At 39.5% G+C, this 24,331-nt stretch overlaps 1 protein-coding gene across 2 annotated transcripts; it reads left to right on the top strand.

Annotated features, from left to right (window-relative positions):
* The first annotated feature begins 3,521 nt into the window (after window positions 1-3,521).
* On the top strand, window positions 3,522-23,733 carry LOC119156919 (ceruloplasmin). Of its 2 annotated transcripts, XM_037407356.1 has the most exons (19): window positions 3,522-3,739; window positions 6,616-6,860; window positions 8,074-8,286; window positions 8,819-8,992; window positions 9,587-9,841; window positions 11,103-11,268; window positions 12,232-12,371; window positions 12,978-13,118; window positions 13,244-13,455; window positions 14,159-14,309; window positions 16,131-16,343; window positions 16,711-16,918; window positions 18,132-18,271; window positions 18,705-18,833; window positions 19,685-19,791; window positions 20,525-20,741; window positions 21,369-21,508; window positions 21,995-22,157; window positions 23,210-23,733. In XM_037407356.1, exons 1-19 carry the CDS (start codon window positions 3,588-3,590, stop codon window positions 23,251-23,253), a joined length of 3,210 nt encoding a protein of 1,069 aa, XP_037263253.1. In that variant the 5' UTR covers window positions 3,522-3,587; the 3' UTR covers window positions 23,254-23,733. The 2 variants fall into 2 exon arrangements, with proteins under 2 accessions (XP_037263253.1, XP_037263254.1); XM_037407357.1 differs by lacking the exon at window positions 18,705-18,833.
* The last annotated feature ends 598 nt before the right edge of the window (window positions 23,734-24,331 follow it).

Genomic DNA, 24,331 nt, shown 5'->3' on the forward strand with positions numbered 1-24,331 from the left:
GGTGGTAAGAATACTACAGATGCATTTACAAATTTAACAGCTTGTTTCATATAGGGATTTTGGATGTAAGGTGAAGTTAAACTTGATGCAATCAATTTAAGTCCTGATTCAATCCTAAATGTGGTGTCTCTTGTTAAAGAGATGCTATGAGCTGTACCTGGTAGCAAAACCAAGGTTCCTGTAAGGAATATTAACTGACTGGAAATCTTGACATAACCAGCAACTCTGATGGTGGTGTTTGAGGCAGAGTGACTGTCTGGCTCTCCAGCTGCAGAATACAGACCTCACCCTGACAGCAGCAGAGAGGAGTGGGCCACAGAGCCAGGACAAAGCTCACACCATGCCAGCAGATGAGAAACCATTTTTTTGAAGAAGTGTTCCTGAACCTGAAGTGCATGTGCTGACTGCTGAAATCCATGGATAAAATACCTGGGACACACCTGGAAAGCAGCTGCAGATTTGAGTTTGTAAACTTCTGTAAGTGAGCAGTTCATGCTGAAATCTGAAGCTAAGTGTTCCAGCATTATTTGTTCCTCACAGCCAATGCATTTTGCCAGAGTATTATGATGCTGTGTCTAGAACAGAAGTGTCATTTGTTTTAGTTTAAAACGCTGCAACTGGAAGTAGCTGTAGAGACTCGGTTTTGACCACAAATAATTGTGGGCAGAGATTTGTAGTAAAGCACTCTGGAGCCCCATACACACCTTTGCATTTTGGGGCATATTATTCCTCCTGTATGTAAAAGTGAGTCTCGCTGAAATACAATTTCCTGACTGCTAATTCTTCACATGTTGGATGGAGGCTTTTTCCCACATTAAAGTAGAATATAGTGGCAGAGGCCAAATGAAGCTCCCCTGAACTTTAAAGCATATTTACCTGCAGAGTTTTGCAGGAGGTCAGAACAACAGCATGAGCAGCAGGCTATAGACACATCATTCAGATTAGGGTATTATGAAATGGTGGGGATTCAGTTCAGTCTCACTGGGAGCTTTTGTTGGGGCTTTTTTGTCAGAATATTCTGTTTTGGTTTTTTCTTTCCTCAGGGAAAATTTTTCAAGTAAAAGATCAGCTTTATATTTTCAATGACATTTTGAGTCATGCTCAGAACAGTCAGCATTTCAGCATACTGAGTATGAGAAGTGTTGTGTTGCAAAACAGTAAGGGGATATTCATGACACCAAACTGCAGACTCATAATTTAACCAATTAAATTAGGTGCTCAGTCTTTGTAGGCCCTGTCTACCAGAGAAAGAGGTTCCTGCCCTTCAGACACCCTCTGAAAATAATAATACAGGCTTGGGAAGCTAAATTGCCTCTAGCTTTTTGAGTTCCTTAAGAGAAAGATAATACGAGTGTGCTTAGCCATGCAAATATCTTCAAGTTTTGGTGAGGTGTGACTAAAAGTAGTAATGGAAAAATCTTGCCTGTCAGAAGTTTTTGTTTTGTCTTTAAATAAAAACATCATGCAGTTCTTTCACAAATCAAGAAGGAGTAATTTTAGAGGAGTCAAGGGACCAAGGCAAAGAAAAACTCTTGTTTTTACCCTCACATAAATGTGGAAATTTTAAGGATACTGCTTGTGTGGGTTTTTTTCCTCTTCCTCAGTCTGATGGGAATTTGAACAAAAATAAACCAAATAACCCACCTATACATGAACATCTCTGTTAGCTGTGTACTAAGGAATGACTTTGAATTTAATGAATTTGAATTTAAGTAGTATAAGAGAAGGTAAACATTTTCTCATTTTTACCTTCGTTAATGTACAGATGGGGCATATGCAACTTGTACAAGCTGATCTTTCCACTGAACCACTCACTGGCCTTCATCCATGCAAAGGAAAAAAATACAAACCTACAAAAATAATTTTAAGCATGTGATGCCAACCTTGGAAACTCCAGAATTTCATCATAGATTTGGTCAGATTTCAAAAACTTGGCTTTGGCCACAGTCATTTGGACAGAAGCAGAATCCTCCATTTAATGCTGATGTGTAGAAGATTCCAAAAGGTGAGATTATGAACTTCAGTATTCTGACAGTGCCTGGAATTTTTTATATGACTAGTGATTAAAATTGGTAATTTATCCTTATACCACAGTCCTGGTAAATAAGTTTTTGATTTGTATGTCATTAAAGGAAACCTGTTGTACTTTAGTTATATTCTGAAGCTTAGTCTTCTATACAAAATAATCATAATTTTTCTAATCATTAAGAAAATAACCACAATCTTCTTTGAAGCTATTACAGATACTTTTAAGTTGCCATACAATGAAAAATGTCATTTAGAATGACTGTGACTGTGTCAGTGCTCATAGTGCAGAAGAGATTTTTTTTTAAGAATTCCCAAGTGACTGAAGGTACATATTTGTCAATAGCAGCCTTTACAATTTGCAAGTTTACAGGTGGCTTTGCATGTCTAAAGCTTCAGACACAACCATGGTGCAATGGATATATGCTTGGGAAAAAAAAGCAATTACAAACTTAGGTGGTTTTTAAATGTCCTATGTTTAAGGTGCAATTTTGTTCTTATTTTTCAATCAGACTAACATATAAATTGTTTACAGAACTTGAATAAAGCAAAAGTATAGCCTTCTGCACTGGGTGGTATATTTAGGTAATGGTAACATTTAAGATTATCTGAAGCTTTATACATCTGTTGTGCTTTTAATCATTGAAGAATGTGACCTATCCTGTCTGGTGATAGACTAGGAGGAAGATAACATAAGTAGTTCGTTTTGTTGAATTTCTGAGCCTCATTTCCATTTGGGCAACACTGAAACTGCTTGAGAATGAGATGCTAACATCCCCTGCCTCCATGCATGGACAGCCAGGCCTTTTCATCTCTAGCTATATATGCCACACTTTGTGCTGAAAATATTTTTCCAAGGGAACTGTGGCAGGTTAGCAGAGCTTATCCACATATACATCAGTGTGTAAGCTCTGCTCCAATACTAGTGACCTGAGTCATCCCTTAACTGGCTGTCTTGCACCAGTTTAGTGATTGCCGTGCAGAGGGGAAGCAGCAGCCATCTGTAGATTCAGAAGGAGCAAGGGGAATAGGCGGCAGAAAGTCTGCAGCTGCGGGACCTGCCTTGCATTCAGTGATATCAGCCCAAAAGCAGATACTCCGAGGAAGATGGGTGGTGTTTAGAGCTTTTCGTAGTGAACTTAAAAAGCTGTGTTCTTGTGCCGCACATCACAGAAATTATTTTCTCGGCAGTATACAAGCTAGAGAGGGAGCAATACAGCAAGGAATGTAATTAAGCTTAAGTCTATAGATCCATTTAAACGATTCAGTGACAAGATTTACAATCCAGTAACAGTCTATATGGTAATTTGCGTGATAGTAGGTTGGCAGAAATGGGAAAACTTTGTGTGAAGATTATTTGAACTGACTAGGTTTACCAGAATCTCTTGTTTACTCCTGGCACAGGGAGACATTGTGCAACATTTCATTGTGTTCCCCAAAGCAAACAGGAGTGGGGAGGGGCGGGTGAGGAGCGTTGGAGGCAGGAGGGACAAGAACATATAAAGGGAAATAGCTGTCCTGTGGCTTTATTTCACGTTTTCCACAAGGTTCACGAATGCAAAATGAAGCTCTTCCTAAGTTGCTTCCTGGTTTCTTGCTGTTGCCAAGTCGGGGCAGTGAACAGGGAGTACTACATCGGTATTACAGAGACCAAGTGGAACTATGCACCTGGCAGCACCAATATTGTGTCTGGACAGCTTTTTGCAGAAGAAGAGTAAGTAAAACAGTTTGCACTGGTTGAGTTTGATTCTTATAACATTGTTCACTGTAGACACCAGGGCAGAACTGATAACACCTGGTGAAGGCAGTGGAATGAAATCATTTCGGTGTCAGTGGATTTTTCTGTCAGACATACAAGGGAATTTTGATTTTTTTCCTGGCTTGCTTGAGAATTCCATTCCAATGCTCTGCTAATTAAAAGCATTGAAGTGTGTAGGGGTTTTCTGAATTTCTTGTGATTAAATGTTTATTAAGTAGTGACTAGAAAAAGACCTTGAATGTTTAATGATGTTTAATTTTTAATTAAACTGAATGGCCTGAATGGCTAAGGTGCCAGTACTGAAGAGAAGACTTTGGCTGTTATGTTTCAAAATGCAGAAGTTTGACAAATTGAAAGCTTTCCTATTGGGCACAGGTTTCTTTTTTAGATCTTCATTGTTGGCAGCGGTCATTTTCCCTGGTGCAGCAGCACAGCCGGGTCCTTCCATCGACAGTGGAGGAGCTGGGTTGCTTGTTACAAGGCAATGAGGGTCCTGTACAGAATGAGAACAATAAGTAGGATGAGGATAAGCAGGGAGAGGAGGAAGAGAACACCCTAAAGATATGAATAAACAATAAAGAAAACTCAGATAGAAAAGGCATCGGAGATATACTTGAAGGAGAAAAAAGTATTCCTCCTTTGTGTTTTTTTCAGTACCTTTAAAATGAAATAGGACTATATTAAAATAAAAACAATTGTGTGAGAAACCAGATATTAGAAAAATCTTGAAAATACAGTTCTCATTTAGTCTGTACATGAGGGATTAGGAGATTTCCTGTGGTTTGGTTTGTTTACTGAGAGCCAACAATATCTCAGCCACAATCTGCCACTTCATCAACTTTCTTTTTTTTTTTAAAACTCATAAACTAAGTGACATGTAAGACACTGCCAGTGATCCAGCAGGCTAGTAATTCTGATAAACGGTGGAAGCAGGGCATGTTGTCTGAAAATTGCAGGGCAGTGTTGTGGTACAACAAGCCACCACCATTCACTGCACTTTCATGGCTTTTCTCTGCTCTGTGACAATCTGAAGCATGCTAAATGAATTCCAGTTTTTCAGTGGTTGTATGCCTGCAGTGGAGCTGGTGCCTTTTATTGTACTTTTCACTTTCAGCTTCTCCAGTTCTCCCCCTCCTCCTGAATCCTTCGACTATGAGTCTGCCCTTGCACAGAGATTGGTATTTGTAGAGGCAGGGAAGAGGAGGGAAGAGCGCAGTATACCCATGAGAAGGAATACTCTACAATGAAATGGTAACTGTTTAAACAATCCAGGAAGAGCCATAATGTATTTGTTTGATTTGATTTGGGGCTAAAAAGCTTCATGCACTCAGAGTTCCAGTAGCTGAGCCTTTGCAACTAAGTTTGTACTCTTCAAGTTTCGTGGAGCTCTGAACTGGCATTTTAATGACACTTCAGATCTGTGCTTGCCAAGGTACAAGCAATTCCCCCACATGCTCAAAAAGTGCTCAGCCTTGTGGGAAATACTTTACTGCATTTTTGGGCAGTATTAATCTGCATCACAATATGGCTTTCTGGGAATATGAAACCGAGTTGACTTGGTTTCTCATCATGTAAAAGATAAGAAATCAGGAGGCTGCTGAACTTCAGGTAGTGTTGCCCAGTCTCCCAGGATTGCTGCCTCCTGGAGTGGGCTTACTTTCAGTCCTTTCTTCCAGCTAGTCCTGAAACATGCAGGGAAGTGCAGGAGGATTTGTTGTTAGAAGAGTTTGGACTAACAGCATCAGCTAATAGTAGCACTACTGGTTTGAACAGCCAGCATGGGCAGTTTCTCTTTCCATTGTAGTTAGCAAATATAAGCACTTTTTCCACAAAGATAACTCTTCTTAGAGACTAAAACACTTAATGAAGGGTACCTGACCCTCAGCACAGGCAAAGGTTGGCTCCAAAGCCATTCTCAGCTGAGAGTTGTCAGAGACACATGGTGACCCCTTGCCAGTGGCTGGTGGTGCTTGGGCAGCATAGCGGTTCAGAGGTACTGATGCCACCATGGGTAGGCAATACCATCTGCATCAGTCTCATTTCATCCTCACTAACCAAGCTCTCATTTTTAATATGAGTGTTTCATTAATTGAGAAGAGCCATGGTCCAGTAGCTAAGGCACTTAGTGACTGAGGAGGTCATTGCTAATTCCCTGTTCTTATGTAACTTGTTTGTATATTCTTGGGCTGAATCTGTAAAAATAAGACTTTGTTAGGGTAAATACGTATTGGGCTCTGAGGCTGCAGTTCTTCTTCGTATGTGACTGATGAACAAGCTGAGGGCTTGGTCTCACTCATTTCAGCACTCTGCATGCTCACACTCCCCCCGTGCACGCACTGGACATTAACAGCACCTTGTAGTTTTGCTTATATCCAGACATCTTAAATGTATATTACAGCTGGAAAGCCTGCTTCTCATTGCAACGGAGAAGGGCTATGCAGCCAACAAAACAGCATGATGATGGAAATTCTTGTTTTTAACAGGCTGTGGGAAATTATACAACAATTTAAGCATACAAGTAACAAACTTTGGAGCAATAACTGTTATTTGCCTTGTCCACATGGTCTGAAATTTGGCTGAAATTATATCAAATACTCCTATCTTCAGTCTAGAAAATAGGTGGAAAAAAATTTAGGTTGGTGCACAATATTTGATCTCTATATGGATGCCTAACTTTTTACAGTAAGAGACGTATTTGCTCCTAAACACAGATACAGTTGTGCACAGTGCAATGAGGGGCTGGTCTTTATTTGAGATACTACCAATTAACACCATTCAAGTATAAAATGAGTATCTGCCACTACAGATGTGTTTGTGTATTTTCTTTGCAGGCAGGCTGGAGTCTTTCTCAAAAGAGGACCGCATAGGATAGGAAGCACTTACAAGAAGGCTGTCTACACGCAGTACACCAATCATTTATATGATGTGACAGTTGACAAGCCTTCCTGGCTGGGTTTTTTAGGCCCTATCATTAAGGGAGAAGTTGGAGATTCCATTATTATTCACTTGAAAAACTTTGCTTCCAGAAGCTACACGCTGCATCCACATGGTGTAAGATACACAAAGGAAAATGAAGGTAAGCTTGAGTCCATTCTGTGCCAGAATTTATCAAAAGTTATTATTTCCCCTGAGTGTGAGAAATGTTCTCTCATCAAACCAAAGACTGGTCAAATAAATAAAGATTTAAAGCAGCACACAATCAAGTTAAAATAGGAACTAAGAAGTTTGATAAGTTTTTCAAGAGCGAAATACAAAGCCAAAAGTGGAATTCATAAAGGCAGCAGTTTTAGATCAACATTTTACCTGAAATAAAGAGTACTTATGTATCGCCTGAAATAACAGTATAAAGGTGTGTAAGAGATGCGTGTGGCTATGGAGAATATTTAAAGGAAGAATCAATGCTGTTGTGAAGAAGATATTCTTAACAGTGATAAGTTATAGTTACAAATTTTGAACACTAATTTTTTATATATTTGTATAAGGTATGTAAGAATTCCTTAAAATGGAGAAACAGCTCCTCATCAATTATAAAGTAACGAGGTAAAAGTCTGACCCACTTTAAGAGGTATTGTAGGGATGCTATTGGGATTAGTGATGATTTGCCCTTGCAATAGCTGGTCTTGCCACACTCAGGTGATAGGGGATTTTCTGCACCAGACATCACCAGAATATGGCTCTTGAAAGTTTGATTAGTGGGCCTTAAAAGCAGTGTGTGGATTTTTGAGAATATGATGTCTTTAAAAATGTTTCATTAGAAGGATTTGTGAAATATCAGTCTCACCTGTAATATTCCATGAAGTTTTTCATGCAGCTAGTATGTGACTTGATACAGACCCATTCTGTGGGAACAGAACAGTGTGTTATGTAGTAGTACATGTGCTTTTCGAAACAATGTTTAATTTTTTTTTAATGTTGCTCTCATTCCAGCTACACCTATATTCCTTGAGGACATACACAATATTTCAGAACAGTTTCCAAGATTAATATTGAACAGATGTTTTACAAATATTTGATTTTTTTTATCTTTTTAGCAGAAGTACATAGTGCCCTCCTAACATATTAAGGACTGAATTTAATGTGCCATTAATTGAAGCACTCCAATGGACTTTGAAGGTAACTGAAGAGACTCATAAGGAGAAGAAAAAGATCTACTCACCTAATTATAAAGATTATTTTTCTTTAACATATATTCAGTCCATTTTACTGCAACCTTTAAAACATGATAGGTGCTATCCTGAGGCCAGATTGTGAACGTGTTGTGTTAATGGTGGCTGCCTGTTATTCTTTAGGTGCTTTTTATCCTGATAACACCAAAGATTTGCAAAAGAGAGATGACGCTGTGGAGCCTGGAGGCCAGTACACTTACACATGGCATGTGACAGAAGATCAAGGTCCAGCTAAGGGAGATGCAGACTGCATAACCAGGGTTTACCACTCCCACATAGATGCTCCAAGAGATGTTGCCTCAGGGCTTGTTGGGCCTTTGATAATTTGCAGGAAAGGTAAACCCATAAGTAAATAAGTGTGTACATAAATACATATGCAAGGTGATTGATAATGGTTATTGATAAATATCGGTAAAATAATTTACTGGAAGAGGAGAAGATTACAGTTAATTCTGAAATAGCAGCTTTTGGTCATCTCAATTAGCTGCCTTTCAGTGGTATGGGAAGTAGCCTGATTTTGTGTGTGGCAGCAAATATAATTTGCAGAATACTTTGTCCACAAATCCATGTGAGTGAGATGTGTTCATACTAGCAATGCAAAAGGATATGCAAATACTGATATGAGAAACAGATTTACTGTAATCTTAATCACACATAATATTTATTCTTAGTAAAGTTATTTTATAGTATCTATCAAAACTGATTTTTGTTTTCTAAATGTGTCTCTTAAGTTTATGTGTACACTCACACTCAAGAAATAGCAAAATACGAAGTAAACAGTGACCAGCCCTACCTATACTACACTTAAAACTGATAGGAAGATAATGACAGTTGCCAAAGACTTTGAATACACCACTTTCTTTTTCAGGTACAATGAATAATGGGAGTGATAAACAATTTGGTGCTGAATTTATCCTCATGTTTTCTGTAATGGATGAAAATCTCAGTTGGTATCTAGAGGATAACATCAGGACATACTGTTCTGAGCCTTCCAAAGTTGACAAAGATGATGAGGACTTCCAGGAGAGCAATAAAATGCACTGTGAGAGAACATATTAATGTCACATGTCATTGATATGGTGAAGTAATGTTTTTATGTGTTGTCATTTAAAGATGAACTGTAGATAATTTCTTTGCTTATTTTTAAGCAGGGCTTTTTCTTGAAGGATTAAGAAAGATCCTTTTAAATTTTTTAAAAAAATAAAATTAAAGGGAATGGCAAATATTGTGCAATCAAACCTTTAGAGCTGTGATATAAAAATCTTAAGGGCCAAGAACCTCTTTGCCAATATAACTTCCCAGGCACTCTAAACAGAGTTGTGTTACTTTGTTCTGTTTCTTAGTCATGAGCTCTGTACTATAATACCACAGTTTAGAAAAACAGTTTCTACTGGTAGTGTCAACAAAGAAGAGACCTTTGGCTCTGACATGGATTCCAGAATCATGGCAGGAACTGCTGGTCATGCAGGTGGTTGCACAGATAAGTGTGTGTCTGATACTGGCTCACTTTCAGAGCAGAGTTTTGTTTTGACCCTCTTTCTATTTTGAAGAATAGAGCAATCGTTGTATGACACCTGTTTTTGAAAAAAGATCTAAGGTCTGTGAAGGTAACTGTAATAAATAACATTTCTTTTAGCAATTAATGGGTACATGTATGGATACCTCCCAAACCTCACAATGTGTGTGGAAGACAAGGTAAAATGGCATCTTTTTGGCATGGGTAATGAAGCTGATATCCATTCAGCCTACTTTCATGGACAGACCTTAATAGAAAGGCATCATCGAGTTGACACCATCAACCTCTTCCCCGCCACATTTATTGATGCTGTCATGATACCGAGGAGTCCTGGGGAATGGCTGCTCAGCTGCCAAGTGAATGACCATATTGAAGGTACAGAATAAGTTCCAGTGATAAGAATATTTTTTTTAGCTTGCACTAAGAGTTTATTGAGTCACTTTAGCAGTACTCCTGACCTGGTTCTATGCCATATATTCTCCTCTAGGTGACAAAACGTTTGCAGTAATTAAAATGCAATGTAAATGTGAGTGTATTAGATGGGCTTGAGTATGTAGCCACAGAAATCAAGGAAATTCTTGTCTGTAATGGAAATTGTTATCAGTTGGCAGCAATTGGCACAGCTACACTTTTGCAAGCTTCAACTTTAGACAAAAAATAGCATGATGTTTGCCTCGTATTGAAGGTAATTAATCAAAATTTTCTGTTTGCCAGTGGAAAAGTTGGGGCTCATTCCGTGTTTGGGCAAGGGGCACAGGACAGGCAGGCTAACTGTCCTGCTGACAAAGACATGTTCTGGGAAGTGCATTGGCTAATAGGTGGAGATGATTGCATTTCTCTTCCCTGTGTCTTTCAGGATCAGGTGTTTGATAACCATATGAAATACTTAGAAGATAATTCCATACCTTTCCATGATCTATATCCCCATAAGTGAGTTAGAGAAATAATTTGTCACAAAGGTGGAAAGGAACACAGAATTCAAAATCATTCTCTAAGATTTGAAAATTCTGTTATAAAAAGGAGTATGTTTAACCCACAGATTCAACTACACAGAAGTTGTAAGTTTTGAAATAGCTATCACATCAAGCAGCATCCTGAGGTGGTTGAAGCATCCTGGCAGACTTAAATCCTGTAAATCGGCCTAATCCCTTGCTGTTAAAGGGCTCCATTATATTATTTGTATCTCCAGCAAGCAGTATTGGTAGCAGACCCTCCTCCTAGGGTGCAGGGACCCAGGAGTATCACAAGCAAACTGTTGGTTACATTTAGAAGGAAGATGGTCTGTCTGGTAGCACCTGGCCTTGACTGAAGTGCTAACTGACACTATTGCTTCCACTCGACCCTAACCTTCCTTCTCTGCAACTGCTGTGTCCGTTGCACCTCTACAAGCAGAATGCACTTTACCCCACCTGTCTGCCTACTGTAAATACCATGGTTGTGTTTCTGCATCCTAGCTCAGCTGGTGTGCATTCTTTTTTATCATTCATCTTCCTTTTCATTTCTGATTTGCATATCCATCAATGGTATGGGAGTTCTCCAGGGAAGAGGAGAGCTCTGTTGGAAGCGGGGAAAGAGAAAACGAAGTGCAGATCCTTCTCCCTGTTTTTCTCTACCTCCTCATTATTTTTTTTTTCAGGTGGTATGCAGGCCCTTTTTGAGGTGAAAGATTGTAGGAAATCCACAAAAGATCACAATGAAAGTACGAGGATAAGACAGTATTTCATTGCTGCTGAAGAAATCATCTGGAATTATGGCCCATCTGCAGTGAACCATTTTACAGGCCAAGAGTTAATCACTGACAGGTAAATACTCCTAATTAAAGAAGTTTTACTTTCCAAGCAGAATTGATATAAACGTGCCAAATAAGGTAAGCCATATGGTAAAACTGACTTGTAAACAGAATTTCTCGTTGTCCTCACCTCTGCTTAAAGATTATCACTAGGATAAATATCAGACCAAATTAGGTCTATTGTTTTCCTTGTAATCTTGCTATAAATTTTGCTGTAATGTTAGTAATTTCACTGAGATGAAGATGAATTGTAATGTCAGATGTCGGCAGTGGCCTCTGATGATTCAAGACGGTTGGTTATTCTGAGTTAGAGAACAAAGCTAGGAATTCATGACCATCTCCTTAGCTGATGAAAATCACATTAACAGCATCTCAGCTAGCAAACAACTTGCATGAGGTAGCTTTGCCCTTTGCTCTGCATTTACAATTTAAGACCTGGATCAATTCACTGAATACAGAGATTTCTCAGCTTTTTCATCTGTGAGTTAAAGAATACTTAACCTGCTCCACAAGGGATGAGGCATAGTTCACTGTTTGAACAGCGCTTGTAAAACACTGAAAGGTCATTTTTGAAGAGTACAAGTGTAGACTAAATCTACTTACTTTCTATTTAGATGTTACACTTGGTGTTTATATCTACTGCTGAATTATTTGTAACTTTTAAGAAAAGAAGAGTAAATTTCAGGTTACGAAATGTTGACTAGAAATCCTTGTTGATGAGTCTCTGAGCATGCTGGCTTTATAAGGGCAACGCAGCACAGCATCTTGTTCTTTAAGAGACATTAGTGAAGGATAATGAGACAGCCTTATATGAGGCTGCACAAAGTGTGGGGCCAGAACACTGAAAGTAGACCCAAAAGACAATCTCAGCACGTCATTAGCACCTCAGAAAATAGGGCTGTGGTCCTGACTGCCTTTGTAAAGTTTAGCATTGTCGCTTGACCTGTTTACATCTATTGTGATATCTTTTACACAGCGAATCTCGCATTTTTTTTGAACAAAGTGAGACAAGAATTGGCGGCTCTTATAAAAAAGCTGTTTACAAAGAATACACTGATGGTTCTTTCACTGAACATAAAAAAAGTCTCACAGAGGAAGCACATCTTGGACTCTTAGGTAAGATATCTAAAATTGTTTCATGTCAGAGATTTATGAGAGTAAACTATCACTTCCCCTGGCTGGCCAGCAGTGCCCCTCCACCTCCAAGGGGAGGGGTTGTCAGCTCTCCCTGCCTCCTGCAGATGCTGGTGCTGTGGCTTCCTCCAAGAGACGCCCCAGGAAGTAAGAAAGCTCTTGAAGGCAGTGCTGTAGTGGTCCCCAGCTATCCTATGGGAATATGCCATGGTCTCCAAAGGTTAGGCTCTGAATTACAAGGACAGGCTAGGCAGGTCTGGCCCTATTTATGACCTGACTGCCTCTGATGTGGCTCTGAACTGAGTTTGAGGTTCATGCTCATGTCTGTAGGTCCCTTTCCAAAGGGAAGAACACTCCTGCATGTCACTGGGCCTCAATGAGGAATTGGGAATGGAGTGGTCCAGTTGCTGCTGGGCTGCCCTGTGATTCAGGCCATGTACCAGGGACCTGGTCCATGGCCCCATAGGCCCAAGGACAGTTCCCCACACAACAGGAAAAGCAGCCAGCCACTGATAGCTATAAGCTTGTGGTGATATGTACATCACTTGATAGGACCGTCTTGTAATTAGACTGTGGCCTCTTTTCTAGGACCTGTTATCAAGGCTGAAGTGGGTGAGAGCATCAGGGTGACATTCCGAAACAATGCCAGCCACCCGTTTAGCATTCAGCCCCATGGTGTGAGTTACCGCAAGAGCGACGAGGGTGCATTGTACAGCGCTGCCTCCAGAGGTGCGCCCATGGACAGGGAACCTACAAGCGCTGGAGAAGAAGCTGTCTTATATGTTGATGTTTTAAAGGTGGTAAAATGAACAATGTTCATTAGACATAATTCCTAATGTTGATTCCTATAACAGGTACTGGATCTCCAGCCTCTCATGTGAGTCCTGGTGCTACATTTGTGTATGAGTGGAATGTGCCAGAAGATGTTGGCCCCACAGACCAAGATCCAGACTGTTTAACCTGGCTTTATTACTCAGCTGTGGATGCAGTCAGAGACACCAGTTCTGGCCTTGTGGGTCCTCTTCTGGTGTGCAGGAAAGGAGCTTTGCTTCCTTCTGGGAAACAGGTCAGTCAAAAAATCCAAATGGAAGCATTTACATCATTAGTACTTAGGGATGTGGTTCAGCGGTGGACTTGGCAGTGCTGGGTTAATGGTTGGACCTGATGATCTTAAAGGTCTTTTCCAACCTAAACGAGTCTATGATTTTATGATTGTAGCTGAATCTGCTTTCTCCTCCTGAACTGTGTCCTCAGGGCCTGCCATGTTAACAACCATTGAGCACTACCTCCTTTCCACATGACAGCCTCACCTCTGTGCTGAGGGGAATAAATAAAATGAAGAAAGTGGGTTTGGTTTTTGTTTTAGTTTTGTGTGTGTGTGTGTGGTTTTTGGTTTTTTTTAAAGGCAAAATCGGTCTGGCTCCAGATAGACAAACACTGTACTGTGAAACCACCATTGCAGTGAGTGACCACTGGCATTCAGGTCTCAGCTAGGATGAGAATGACTAGAAAAAATGTAGAGACTTTAAAGACCAAAACACACATTCATTTCCAGAGGTGGCTCCTGCTGGTAGAAAGAGTATTACCAGCAGATATCTAGTCACCAGATACAGCAATTAGAGAGCTTTGCCATTGTCAGAATGAAGTATGAATGTATGCATCTAGCCTACTTTATGGATTATACTAATAAATTATTATGCACACAGAATATTTCCTGACATTTTCTGTTCACTCGTATGTGTTTTCCTCTCTGCTGTTCTTCTCAACAGAAAAATGTGAACCTGGAGTTTTTTCTACTTGCCACAGTATTTGATGAGAATCTGAGCTGGTACTTGGATGACAATATTTTGATGTTTACACTAAATCCCAATAAAATTGACAAAGACGATGAGGACTTCCAAGAGTCTAACAAAATGCACTGTAAGAAAATTATTAGTTAGCCAAATATTAATTTCTGCAATAAGGATTCTACTTTTGTGATCTCATGTTGGAGACTGGGAGACTGTATAGTGTCAGAGACATTTCATTCCTTTCCATTGGAAACAAAAGCATGTTTGAATGCAATTCAATTTCAGCTAAATGTGGTAGTTAAAAATATAATGCCAGTTGTTCAGTGTCTTGCATGACAGTTGAGCATTTAGCACTGTAATGCACCAATGTGCCACTCTGAGCAGACAGAAGGAGGAATTAGGCCTGTAGCCTATGTGCAACCCCTGTGAGTGCAACCAGGCACCAAGAGAAAAATCAGCCTCTGCCCTACAGATGATGTAGCTGAAAGGAAGGTTTTCACAGAATTGCTGACTGGCTGAGGTTGGAAGGGAGCTCTGGAGGTCATCATCTCCAGCCCCCTGCTCACCCAGGGCCACGTCCAGATGGCTTCTGAATGCCTCCAAGGAGGGAGACTCCATCCCCTCCCCGGGCAGCCCGTGCCGGGGCTCAGGCACCCGCACAGTGATGATGACAAAGTGTTCCCTGATGTTCGCAGGGAACCTCGTGTGTGTCAGTTTGTGCCCGTCGCCTCTGGTCCTGGCACTGGGCGCTGCTGGGAAGAGCCTGGCCCCGTCTTCGGTGCACCCTCCCTGCAGGTGGTTATATACAGGGATGAGATCCCCCCGAGCCTTTTCTTCCCCAGGCTGAACAGTCCCAGCTCTCTCAGCCTTTCCTTGCAGGAGCGAAGCCGCCTTGTCCCTTTGTCATCATCCTTGTGGCCCTTTGTTGGACTCCTTCCAGTATGCCCCCGTCTCTCTTGCGCTGGGGAGTGCAGCACTGGACACAGTCCTCCAGGTGTGTCCTCATGAGTGCTGGGCAGGGGGGAAGGATCCCTCCCTCGGCCTGCTGGCAATGCTTTGCTTAATGCAGCCCAGCGCACCAGGATGCCATCCTCCTTCTTTGCGGCAAGGGCATTTTGGCTCATGTTCAACTTGGTGTGCCCCAGAACCTATAGGTCCTGCTGCAATCTGACCTTCATCATCTGACCTGCTGGCAACACTCCTCCTCATGCAGCCCAAGATACCATTATCCTTTGCAGCAAGGGCATATTGTTGGCTCATTTTGTGTCTGCAACTGAGTCTGGATTCTTTGACCAGCACTGTGGCCCCATTAGGATGAAAATCTTTACTGCTTTAGTAGGGCAGATCTGAGTTTCATACTGATCTTATTTTGGTACTGTAGAAAAAGTGAAAGAACACTTTTAGTTTTGGAACCTAATCCTGCAAACAAGTCCTAATGTTTAAAGATATTTGCTTGTACTCTTTCTTAAATTTTGCCCTCAGGGGTGTTTCTACTATTTACAGAGCCTTGATACTGAGCATTCAGTGAGGCCCAGGCTTTGAAAGTTTTGCACAGGAGCAGCTAGAAAGGAGTAGTAACTCAAACTAAAAAACACCTCAGATTGTCTGCACTGTGTGGCTGGAGGGTCTTGCAGGGCATACAGCACGATGCTTTATGCATCCTGCATACTTGGTGGGTATAAAGCAGTGGAAGTTCCAGTTGGTCAAGTCAGCTACCTGTGCTTCAGACATAGAAAAGAACAGTTAGAAATTGTTTCCAAACACTGGGTTTTAAAAGTTGTTTTGTTTGAATTGACTCTCTAGTTTCACTGATGTGATAAAGCATTTTCTTACTGATATTTCTGTCAGTCTAAGGCATCACGTTACATCTAAAGTGGGTATTATTTAATTTGTATTGCAGAATTAAGTCATGCTAATCAAGGTGGGTTTTGCTTCCTCAAATCTTCTGCAGCCATTAATGGTTATATGTACGGAAATCAACCTGGTCTTGAGATGTGTAAAGGAAGTGTGGTTTCCTGGCATTTGATGGGCTTGGGGTCAGAAGTCGATGTCCATGGGATATACTTTTCAGAAAACACATTTATAACTAAAGGAACAAGAAGGGATACAGCAAATCTGTTTCCACATACATTTCTTACAGCTATTATGAAGCCTGATTCTGAAGGTAAATGTCTTGCTTAAAAATCCTATTACTAGCTTAGAAACTTTACCTATGAACATTTTATGCTTAGAGACAAGCTTCAAATAGCTGATATTTTAATCCTTTGGGTGCTAACACTGTACAGCTGTGTTTGGAGACAGCAAACTTGCATTCATAGGATATAAGCTCTTAATGCTAAAGCCTGTATTTTTATACCTTCTGTGTTTGCTGAATTTGATTACTGCAGGTAGCCATAGGACACAATGATCTTACATGAGCAATAGGCTGTGTCTCAGTCTCTAAACAGTAAATCAACATAGGCAATGCAATCTGCAGATCTGCTAATGACAGGTTTTTGTCCTCAAGTCTTTGTTTCTTGTATGGCCTCTAGGAGTTTTTGAAGTGTCCTGTCTGACAACAGATCACTACACAGGGGGCATGAAACAGAACTACAAAGTGAAACAATGCCATTGGTGGAATGTGGACCTATCTATGTATTTGCATGAAAAGACTTACTATATTGCTGCAGTGGAGGTTGAGTGGGACTACGCTCCTAACAGGACATGGGAATTTGAGAGGCATCAATACCATGAGGAAAGGTACTTTGGAATATACAGAAGGGAAAAAATGCGAAAAAGCAAAAGAGCAACTCACTTCTCTGAACTTTTTCTTCTTTATCCAGGCCTTTCTAGACACGCTTTCTTTGCATATGTATTTTTGGTCTCACTTGAATCTGTGGTTGTTCTCCAGTACTGTTGCCCTGTAACTGTGAGCCAGACAGCATGATGTTCATGAAATGGTCCAGTGTAAATCATCTTGGGGGGATGCTGCATATTTTCTTGAATCCTGGATAGTACATATGCATTTACCGATCTTGGTACAGTCCTTGACGTGAAACGCTTAAAATGTTCATTAAGTTGTAGATATGATGACTACTTTGTCCTGGTATTTGATTACTTATGGTAGGTAACATGTGTTTATCTTGTGTTTATCTGTACTCCAAATAAGGTTTTTACTCCTCTCAGTTTCATTAGCTTACATGAGATAAACCCATGACTGAATCCATTCACTATGAAGCTTGTCACCTTCTTGTTTTATTCCCAGTATTTCAATCTCAATGAGAGGGAACTGATTGGATCAAATAATTCATGCCAATTAGCAGAAGAGGCTAAACAATGATGAATTTCTATGTGTTCCACCTGTACAATTTCATTTGAGGTTAAAGTAGTAGATTGTAACTGCCTGTATTTTTTTATTGATTTAATTGTGTTTTCTTCTTTTTCTTCAGCTTGATAGCACATTTCCTTGCCCTGCACACCACAGTGGACTCTGTCATAGTTACAAGCACAATTAATGCTGCTATCAGACATTTTTTTCCCCCACTGTCTCCAGCCCCTGTGATCTCAGGAGAGAATGGGTCCCTCACATTTTTCAGCAAGGCACTTAAGCTTTACAAGTTCTAGGCTTCATTTCAGATCTGCAGAAGTCACTGAAGGCTCTGTTTTTTGCTGTGCAAGTTGCTGAATGACCTTTTGCAATTTGAAATGTCTGCCAGGCTGAGCACTTAGCATTCTCTCAAATTCTATATAGACTTGTCTATTTATAGTGGGTTTTTAACCTTCCAGGTTAAGAGAAGCCTCCCAGCTTCACCAGAATGTTTTCATGTTGAAGATAGCTGTGGTCCATGAGATTACTGTTTCACTGAGCTGGATTTTTGTTTGATGGTTAATTGACATACCTGCAGAAGATGTTTTAAGTTATGCAAAGAAATGTACAACATATTCTTATGTGTATTTTCTTTATTTTTTGCAGCCCTGGCAATCCGTTTTTAAATAAAGACGGCAAATTCATTGGCTCAAAATACAGAAAAGTTGTTTATCGTGAGTACACTGATCAGACATTCAGTACTCCCAAAAACAGAGCAGAAGAGCAGCAGCACCTGGAAATTCAAGGTATAGTAATCAGTTTGAAACTGGGAAAAATGCAGTGAAACAAAACAAGAAGATACTAATTGAATAATACTGAGTAAAGTCCTACCCACACCAAGTGCCTAAACCTATGTAGAATTGCTACTTTTAATAGGGTGCTATTCTTGCAAGATGATGTTCCTTGCTTTACAAGAAAAAAACCCTTCTGTTTTGCTGCCTGATCAAGGTTAGTATTTTTAAAGTCAGCATAAAACTGGGCAGCAACATCCAAACTGACTTCAAATATACAGTAGGTGCTGAGAGCTTTTGAGACTTAGGCCTCTGCTTAGAGTAGCTGGCATATCATAGTGAATATAAGCCAGTATTGTTGTGTATTTGAACACAACAAATTCTCTCCTCTCTCTCTCTGCTCTGATCTTTAGTAAAACCAAGTAAATCTTTCTTTTCAATCCAACAGGGCCACTGCTTATGTCAAATATTGGAGATAAAATTTTAATAGTTTTTAAGAACTTGGCATCAAGACCTTTTTCTATACATGCCCATGGAGTAAAAACAGACAGTTCTGTGGTTGCTGTAACTAACCCAGGTATCAAAGCATCCTTGTTTATTTCTAGCGGGTAACCTCAAGCCTTCTAGTAAGGTTTATCAAGCTTTTGGTTTTGGATAGCACAGAAGACTATGGTTTTGTTTGTTCAATTGTTTTTACCCCAGGTTCTTAAGTGTTTGATGCTAATTATGACAAGTATTTCTACAATTAAAATGGCCCTGCTAACTGTTGCTACGTATTCTAGCCCTTGAGAGATCAGTAATTATTTTATGCAGTGTGGATGCACCTTTCATGAAAGCAAACAGGTTTGGCTACATAGGGAGAGGATAGCTTATGCTAGCTACTATTTCAGAAGTTCCTTTGTGATCTTTAAAAAAGATACAATTGTTTTTATTAAGTCTGTTAAACTGGCAGTGCAGCCACACAAAAATATCATTGGCAAGAAATGATGGAAGGAGAGGAAACGGCCTCAAGTTGTGCCAGGTGGGTGGGGGTGGGGTGGGGTGTGTTAGATTGGCTATCAGGAAAAATTTCTTCACCAAAAGGGCTGTCAAGGATTGGAACAGGTGGCCCAGGGACGACATGGTGGAGTCACCGTCCCTGCAGGTATTTAACAGACATGTAGACATGGCACTTAGGGATATGGTTTAGCAGTGGGCTTGGCAGTGCTGGTTTAACAGCTGGACTCAATGATCTTAAAGGTCTTTTCCAGCCCAAATGATTCCATGATTCTAAGAGTTGGGGATCTGCAGAAGGGAAATAACTCTAAGTTAGCCAGTGCAGTAACTGGGAAGATGAAATTTAAGACAAATGCAATCTCTTTCAAGATGACCTTTTATAGGTCAGCACACAGAAAACTTCTAAAATCCATCGATACATATTTAATTCAGGTGAAACAAAAATGTATGTCTGGAAGATCCCAGAGAGATCTAGTTCTGAGAGAGGAGACCCACATTGTATTGCATGGGCATACCATTCAACGGTGGACATTATTAAGGTAAACTATTAATAGAAATCTAAAGGGTTTTGTTTGTGACTTCAACACAGATATACCTCCAGCAGAAGGGAGGTGAGTTAGAAACTCTGCTTTCTCTGTCAAGCTATTCCCCCCATCACCGTACCTTTGAATTTAAATGTCTCTTGAATAATGCAAGAAAGTCAGGGCAGAATTTGAGAGTCACAGCCCTTCATGTTCTTGCTCTCCGGTTCTTCTGCTCTTGGCATAGGTAACTCAGATTTCATTCTTAAAGATAAACACTTCATAGCTTGCTGAATATCTAATAAGTCATGTTGGAAATCTAACATGTAACTGTGGAATGTAAGTCTGCCATTTTTGTACAAGCATCCATTAACTTGACATGACTAATAATTTTTAATGGAAATTCATGTATTCTTTCCTTCATGACTCAGCAAACACATATAAAAAGTGTCAAGAAGTACATTTGAATAGAAACCAAGCTCGAAATACTAAAACCTAAACTTTATTCTATTTTACTTTCTTGCTTATTTCTAGCAAGAGATAAAAAAGAGCAGTTACTCTTCATAGTCCATTGAATTTGATCCATCGGTAGAATGTAACAATGAAGAAGTAACCTTGTTTGTCTGACACTGGCTGCCTTTATTCCCAGATAGTGCAGCTGTAAAAATAATAGAGCATTTGTGTCTGGCATTAAAAGTGCTTCTGCTTAGTCACATCTTGTAATTATATGACTTTTCATTTGTAATTTCAGGACACTTACAGTGGATTAATAGGCACACTTGTTGTGTGTCATAGACATTATTTGCCATCATTTCATACTGAAAAGAAAGTGCAATTTGCTCTTCTTTTTATGGTTTTTGATGAAAATGAGTCATGGTACTTGGATGAAAACATTAAAAGGTATTCTGCCAACCCACACCTTATTGACAAAGAGGATGAGGAGTTCCTTGAAAGTAATAAAATGCATGGTATGTTTTCTAATTTAGTTAATGCAACTCTGGAAACTATAAAATTCTGTATTTGAAAGTACTGCATATAGATTTGACTTCAAGGTGGAAGACCTGAAAAATTTCACTTAAACTATTTGAAAATGCTGTTAATGCCACTGAATGTCCTTTTTTTTAAAAAAAAACCAAAAAACAAAAAACAAACCTGTGAAAAAATAATCCCACACTGACATTTTGAGGAAAGAGAATTTTTTTGATGAAAGAAAAATTAAATTGGAGCTTTTGATTTGATGTCAGCAAACAACTGTTCTGGATAAGTTGGAAAGGTGATATGCATCCTGAAAGCATGTCCTGGTAAAGCTTACCCTTTACAAAAAGCTGCAGGAAATGCAGATCTTTAAGAACCACAGTATTAGCCATGGTGTACAGCACTTTTTCTTTAACTACAATTTACCTTCTATTTAAATATGGACTGTAATCAGTGTCATTTATAATATGCTGACCGATTGTTTTGGTTTTATATACCATTCAAAGCTGTTACGTTTGCCTGGCATTGGCTTTCAGATCTTGTATTCTATTAAAGTTTAGAGAATAACAATACACAAAATCTTACTTGTTTTCTCTGTCATGCTCTTTCCCTCTTTTTAGCCATTAATGGAAAGGTGTTTGGAAATTTACATGGTCTGACTATGCATGTTGGAGAGAAAGTAAGCTGGTATTTGATGGGAATGGGCAATGAAATAGACATTCACACAGCACACTTCCATGGCCACAGCTTTGACTATAAGGTAACAGGTCCTTTCCACTCACTTCTTGCTCTGTTAAGAATGAGAGGTAGATCAAATACCAAGGACTGCAATCTCTGGTGAAAAGTTGGGTGTTACAATATTGAGCCAGACTTGTAATTTGACCATAAAATTTTTATGCTCCAAACCTGTGTTTGATCAATGTACAAGAGACAGAGAATATCTGCCAGTAGCATTTGCTGATGGGTAACCTCACGAGCTGTTTCAACAAGGTAGCTGTTATTTTCATGGCTGTGGTAAGACAACAGCTGTGATCTTCCTTCATTTCCACTGAGTTGGTAGTTTATTAATCTTTGAAGCATGAAATGGATGTCGAAAGTGATGCTTCTGTAGAAATGACATATAGTAGATGTCTTTTCACTTAACTCTGATTAAAGAGTTTGGTGGGAATAGGCATAAAAGGTAGCTTAAATTACTGCCATCTGAAAATGCCACACTGTTTAACTGTTGTTTCTTTTTGTCCTGAAGCAAACAGAGGTTTACCGGGCAGATGTCTTTGATCTGTTCCCTGGGACATTTCAGACTGTGGAAATGACCCCACAGAACCCTGGAACCTGGCTATTACACTGTCATGTTACTGACCACATTCATGCAGGCATGGAAGCAACTTACACTGTGCTCCCAAAGGAAGGTAGGAGCTTATCTATCTCAATAATGTTCACTGTGTTTAGAGATGCAGAATGGGGCTCACTGACAGGCCAGGATACTGGGAGCCAGTTCAGGCATCCAGCAGTATTCTGTGGCTTAATATTGATGTCTGGAGGCCAGAACGCTGCAAACCACCTGATCATACTTGCCTCAGCACTCCTGCTCAGAAAACAGGAATAGCTAAAAGACTGGATGTTAACTGACTATTGCTTCAGCTTCACAGCAATGAAATCAAATGTGCAGATTTTTTATTTAAAAATAATTCTTAATGAGACAGAGTATTTCTGTACCCAGGAAGTGCCAGTAGTGTCAGACTCCCTCTCAATCTTCATTTAAAACAAAAAGAACAGTTGGTAAATAAATCTGAAGCCATCATCCCTAATAGTTAAAAGTACTGAAAAACTAAGAGTATTTTCTTTCTAAAGGAGTATGTTTTAGCTTTACAGACACTATTACCTTGCTTTAGCAATATTGACTGTGAAAAACATGAATAATTTTGGAAGTTCTTGTTTCTACAAATTTAATATGATATTAAAAGCAAGACTCCTCTGTACTCAAGAGACAGAGCATAACAGATACACATCATAACTGACAGAACAGCAGGAATATTTCAAAACGTGTAGGTATATGCATATATAGATAGACAACTATGTAATGTACATGTGTATCTATACTAAAAACATAGGCTGGAATGTTAAACAGTCTAATTCTATTTTATAAACCATTCTGATGTACAGAATACATTGTGCCAAACTTGTGCAGATAATAAAATGGTTGACTTAAAGAGTACACAGAAAGAGATGTAGAAACAGACTTTAACTTGTAGAAGCACTATGTTGGACTTTTCATAACCAGCCATCTAAAGTGCATTAAAAATATACCCTGCGGTGCATTTTAAAGTTGGTTTTAAGCCTAACTCACAGTATCTAGAAAGTATTGCCACTGCTCTCATTTTGGAGTCTGTTGTCCCTATGTATAGACTATTCTTTTGATGAAGCGCATGGCATGTAACCAAAGCTATTTTTCCTCTTACAGACAAAGTCTTTGTTCCCAAGATTATTCAATCAGTTCAAGTGTAAAGATATGGCAGGCACACTAGAATGATGAAAGCATTTTACATCACTGACTCTCCAAGGTCTACCTTCAGTGAAGCGTTTCTTGAGAAATACTATTTCCTGGACAATTCATCTCCACGTGTGTTTTGGAAGACTTCGTTTTGTGGCCAGAAGTGCCATAGACTAAGACAGCTGAATGGATATAACAGCTCATGAGTATCTTTTCCTGTAAATAAAAATAGTATCTTCCAAGCTAAACACATTCTAGGTCATGCCTTAATGCATGTTATTTAACTGCTGAGGAACATGGTGGAAGAGCCAAATGAAATGTACATTCCTTTTTTTTTCTTTTCTCTTTAAGTTTGTAAATAACCCTGTGTAACAGCAAAATTTATTTTAGGTATCTGTCAGATATGTTAGTAGTTACTGCTTGGAAAATAGGGATTTGGTTATTATTTAACCATAGGTTCACACTTAAAATACATATACTATCACATACTTGAACAGCTAACAAAGTTCTATTATTTCTGTTGAATTATTTTATAATTTTTATCCAGTAACACCTTCAACATAATGGATTTAAAAGATGCAGTGGCTGAGGGATCATGGTTGCACAAGATGTTTTTGGTTGTCTGTTACGAAAATAATTAGAAGACAGACAAAGTTAGGCTGAAATAAGCCTGATGAAATTCAGACAGTGAAGGGCAAAATTTGGTGACTACTATATAGGGAGTGAATCTTAAACAACTCATGCAGTGGAATCATTTTGCTGTTAGTTATGCAGCGCAGACCTAGGCAAACTAAGCATTTCTTGACAGATGGAAGCACCAGTATTAGTGCATGACTGATCCTGGTCAAAAATGAAAGCAGTAAGAAGAGCAAGTATCGTCATGCCATGCAGTTGTGTTATAACAGCCCAGCTCTGTGTATGTTAGACCTGTGTCAAACAAGAGGGAAGGCTGTATGGAACAGGCAGGCAAAGCAAAACATTTGGGATTTATGGCTACACCAGAACAAAGGAAGTTGCTTCTCCGTAATAAGCCTAAATTGCTTTGGCCTTTTTAAAAGTAGAAAAATTATACTGAAACCAGCATAATCGCTC

The sequence above is a fragment of the Falco rusticolus genome, chromosome 13, assembly GCF_015220075.1.
Source record: "Falco rusticolus isolate bFalRus1 chromosome 13, bFalRus1.pri, whole genome shotgun sequence".
Lineage (NCBI taxonomy): Eukaryota > Metazoa > Chordata > Aves > Falconiformes > Falconidae > Falco > Falco rusticolus.

Excerpts from the sequence above, each read along its gene's own strand:
- LOC119156919 (XM_037407356.1), top strand. The coding sequence starts at position 3,588 with ATGAAGCTCTTCCTAAGTTGCTTCCTGGTTTCTTGCTGTTGCCAAGTC. Across the intron at positions 16,919-18,131 it reads CATCAATACCATGAGGAAAG|CCCTGGCAATCCGTTTTTAA; the intron begins GTACTTTGGAAT and ends TATTTTTTGCAG. Across the intron at positions 18,272-18,704 it reads GCAGCACCTGGAAATTCAAG|GGCCACTGCTTATGTCAAAT; the intron begins GTATAGTAATCA and ends TCAATCCAACAG.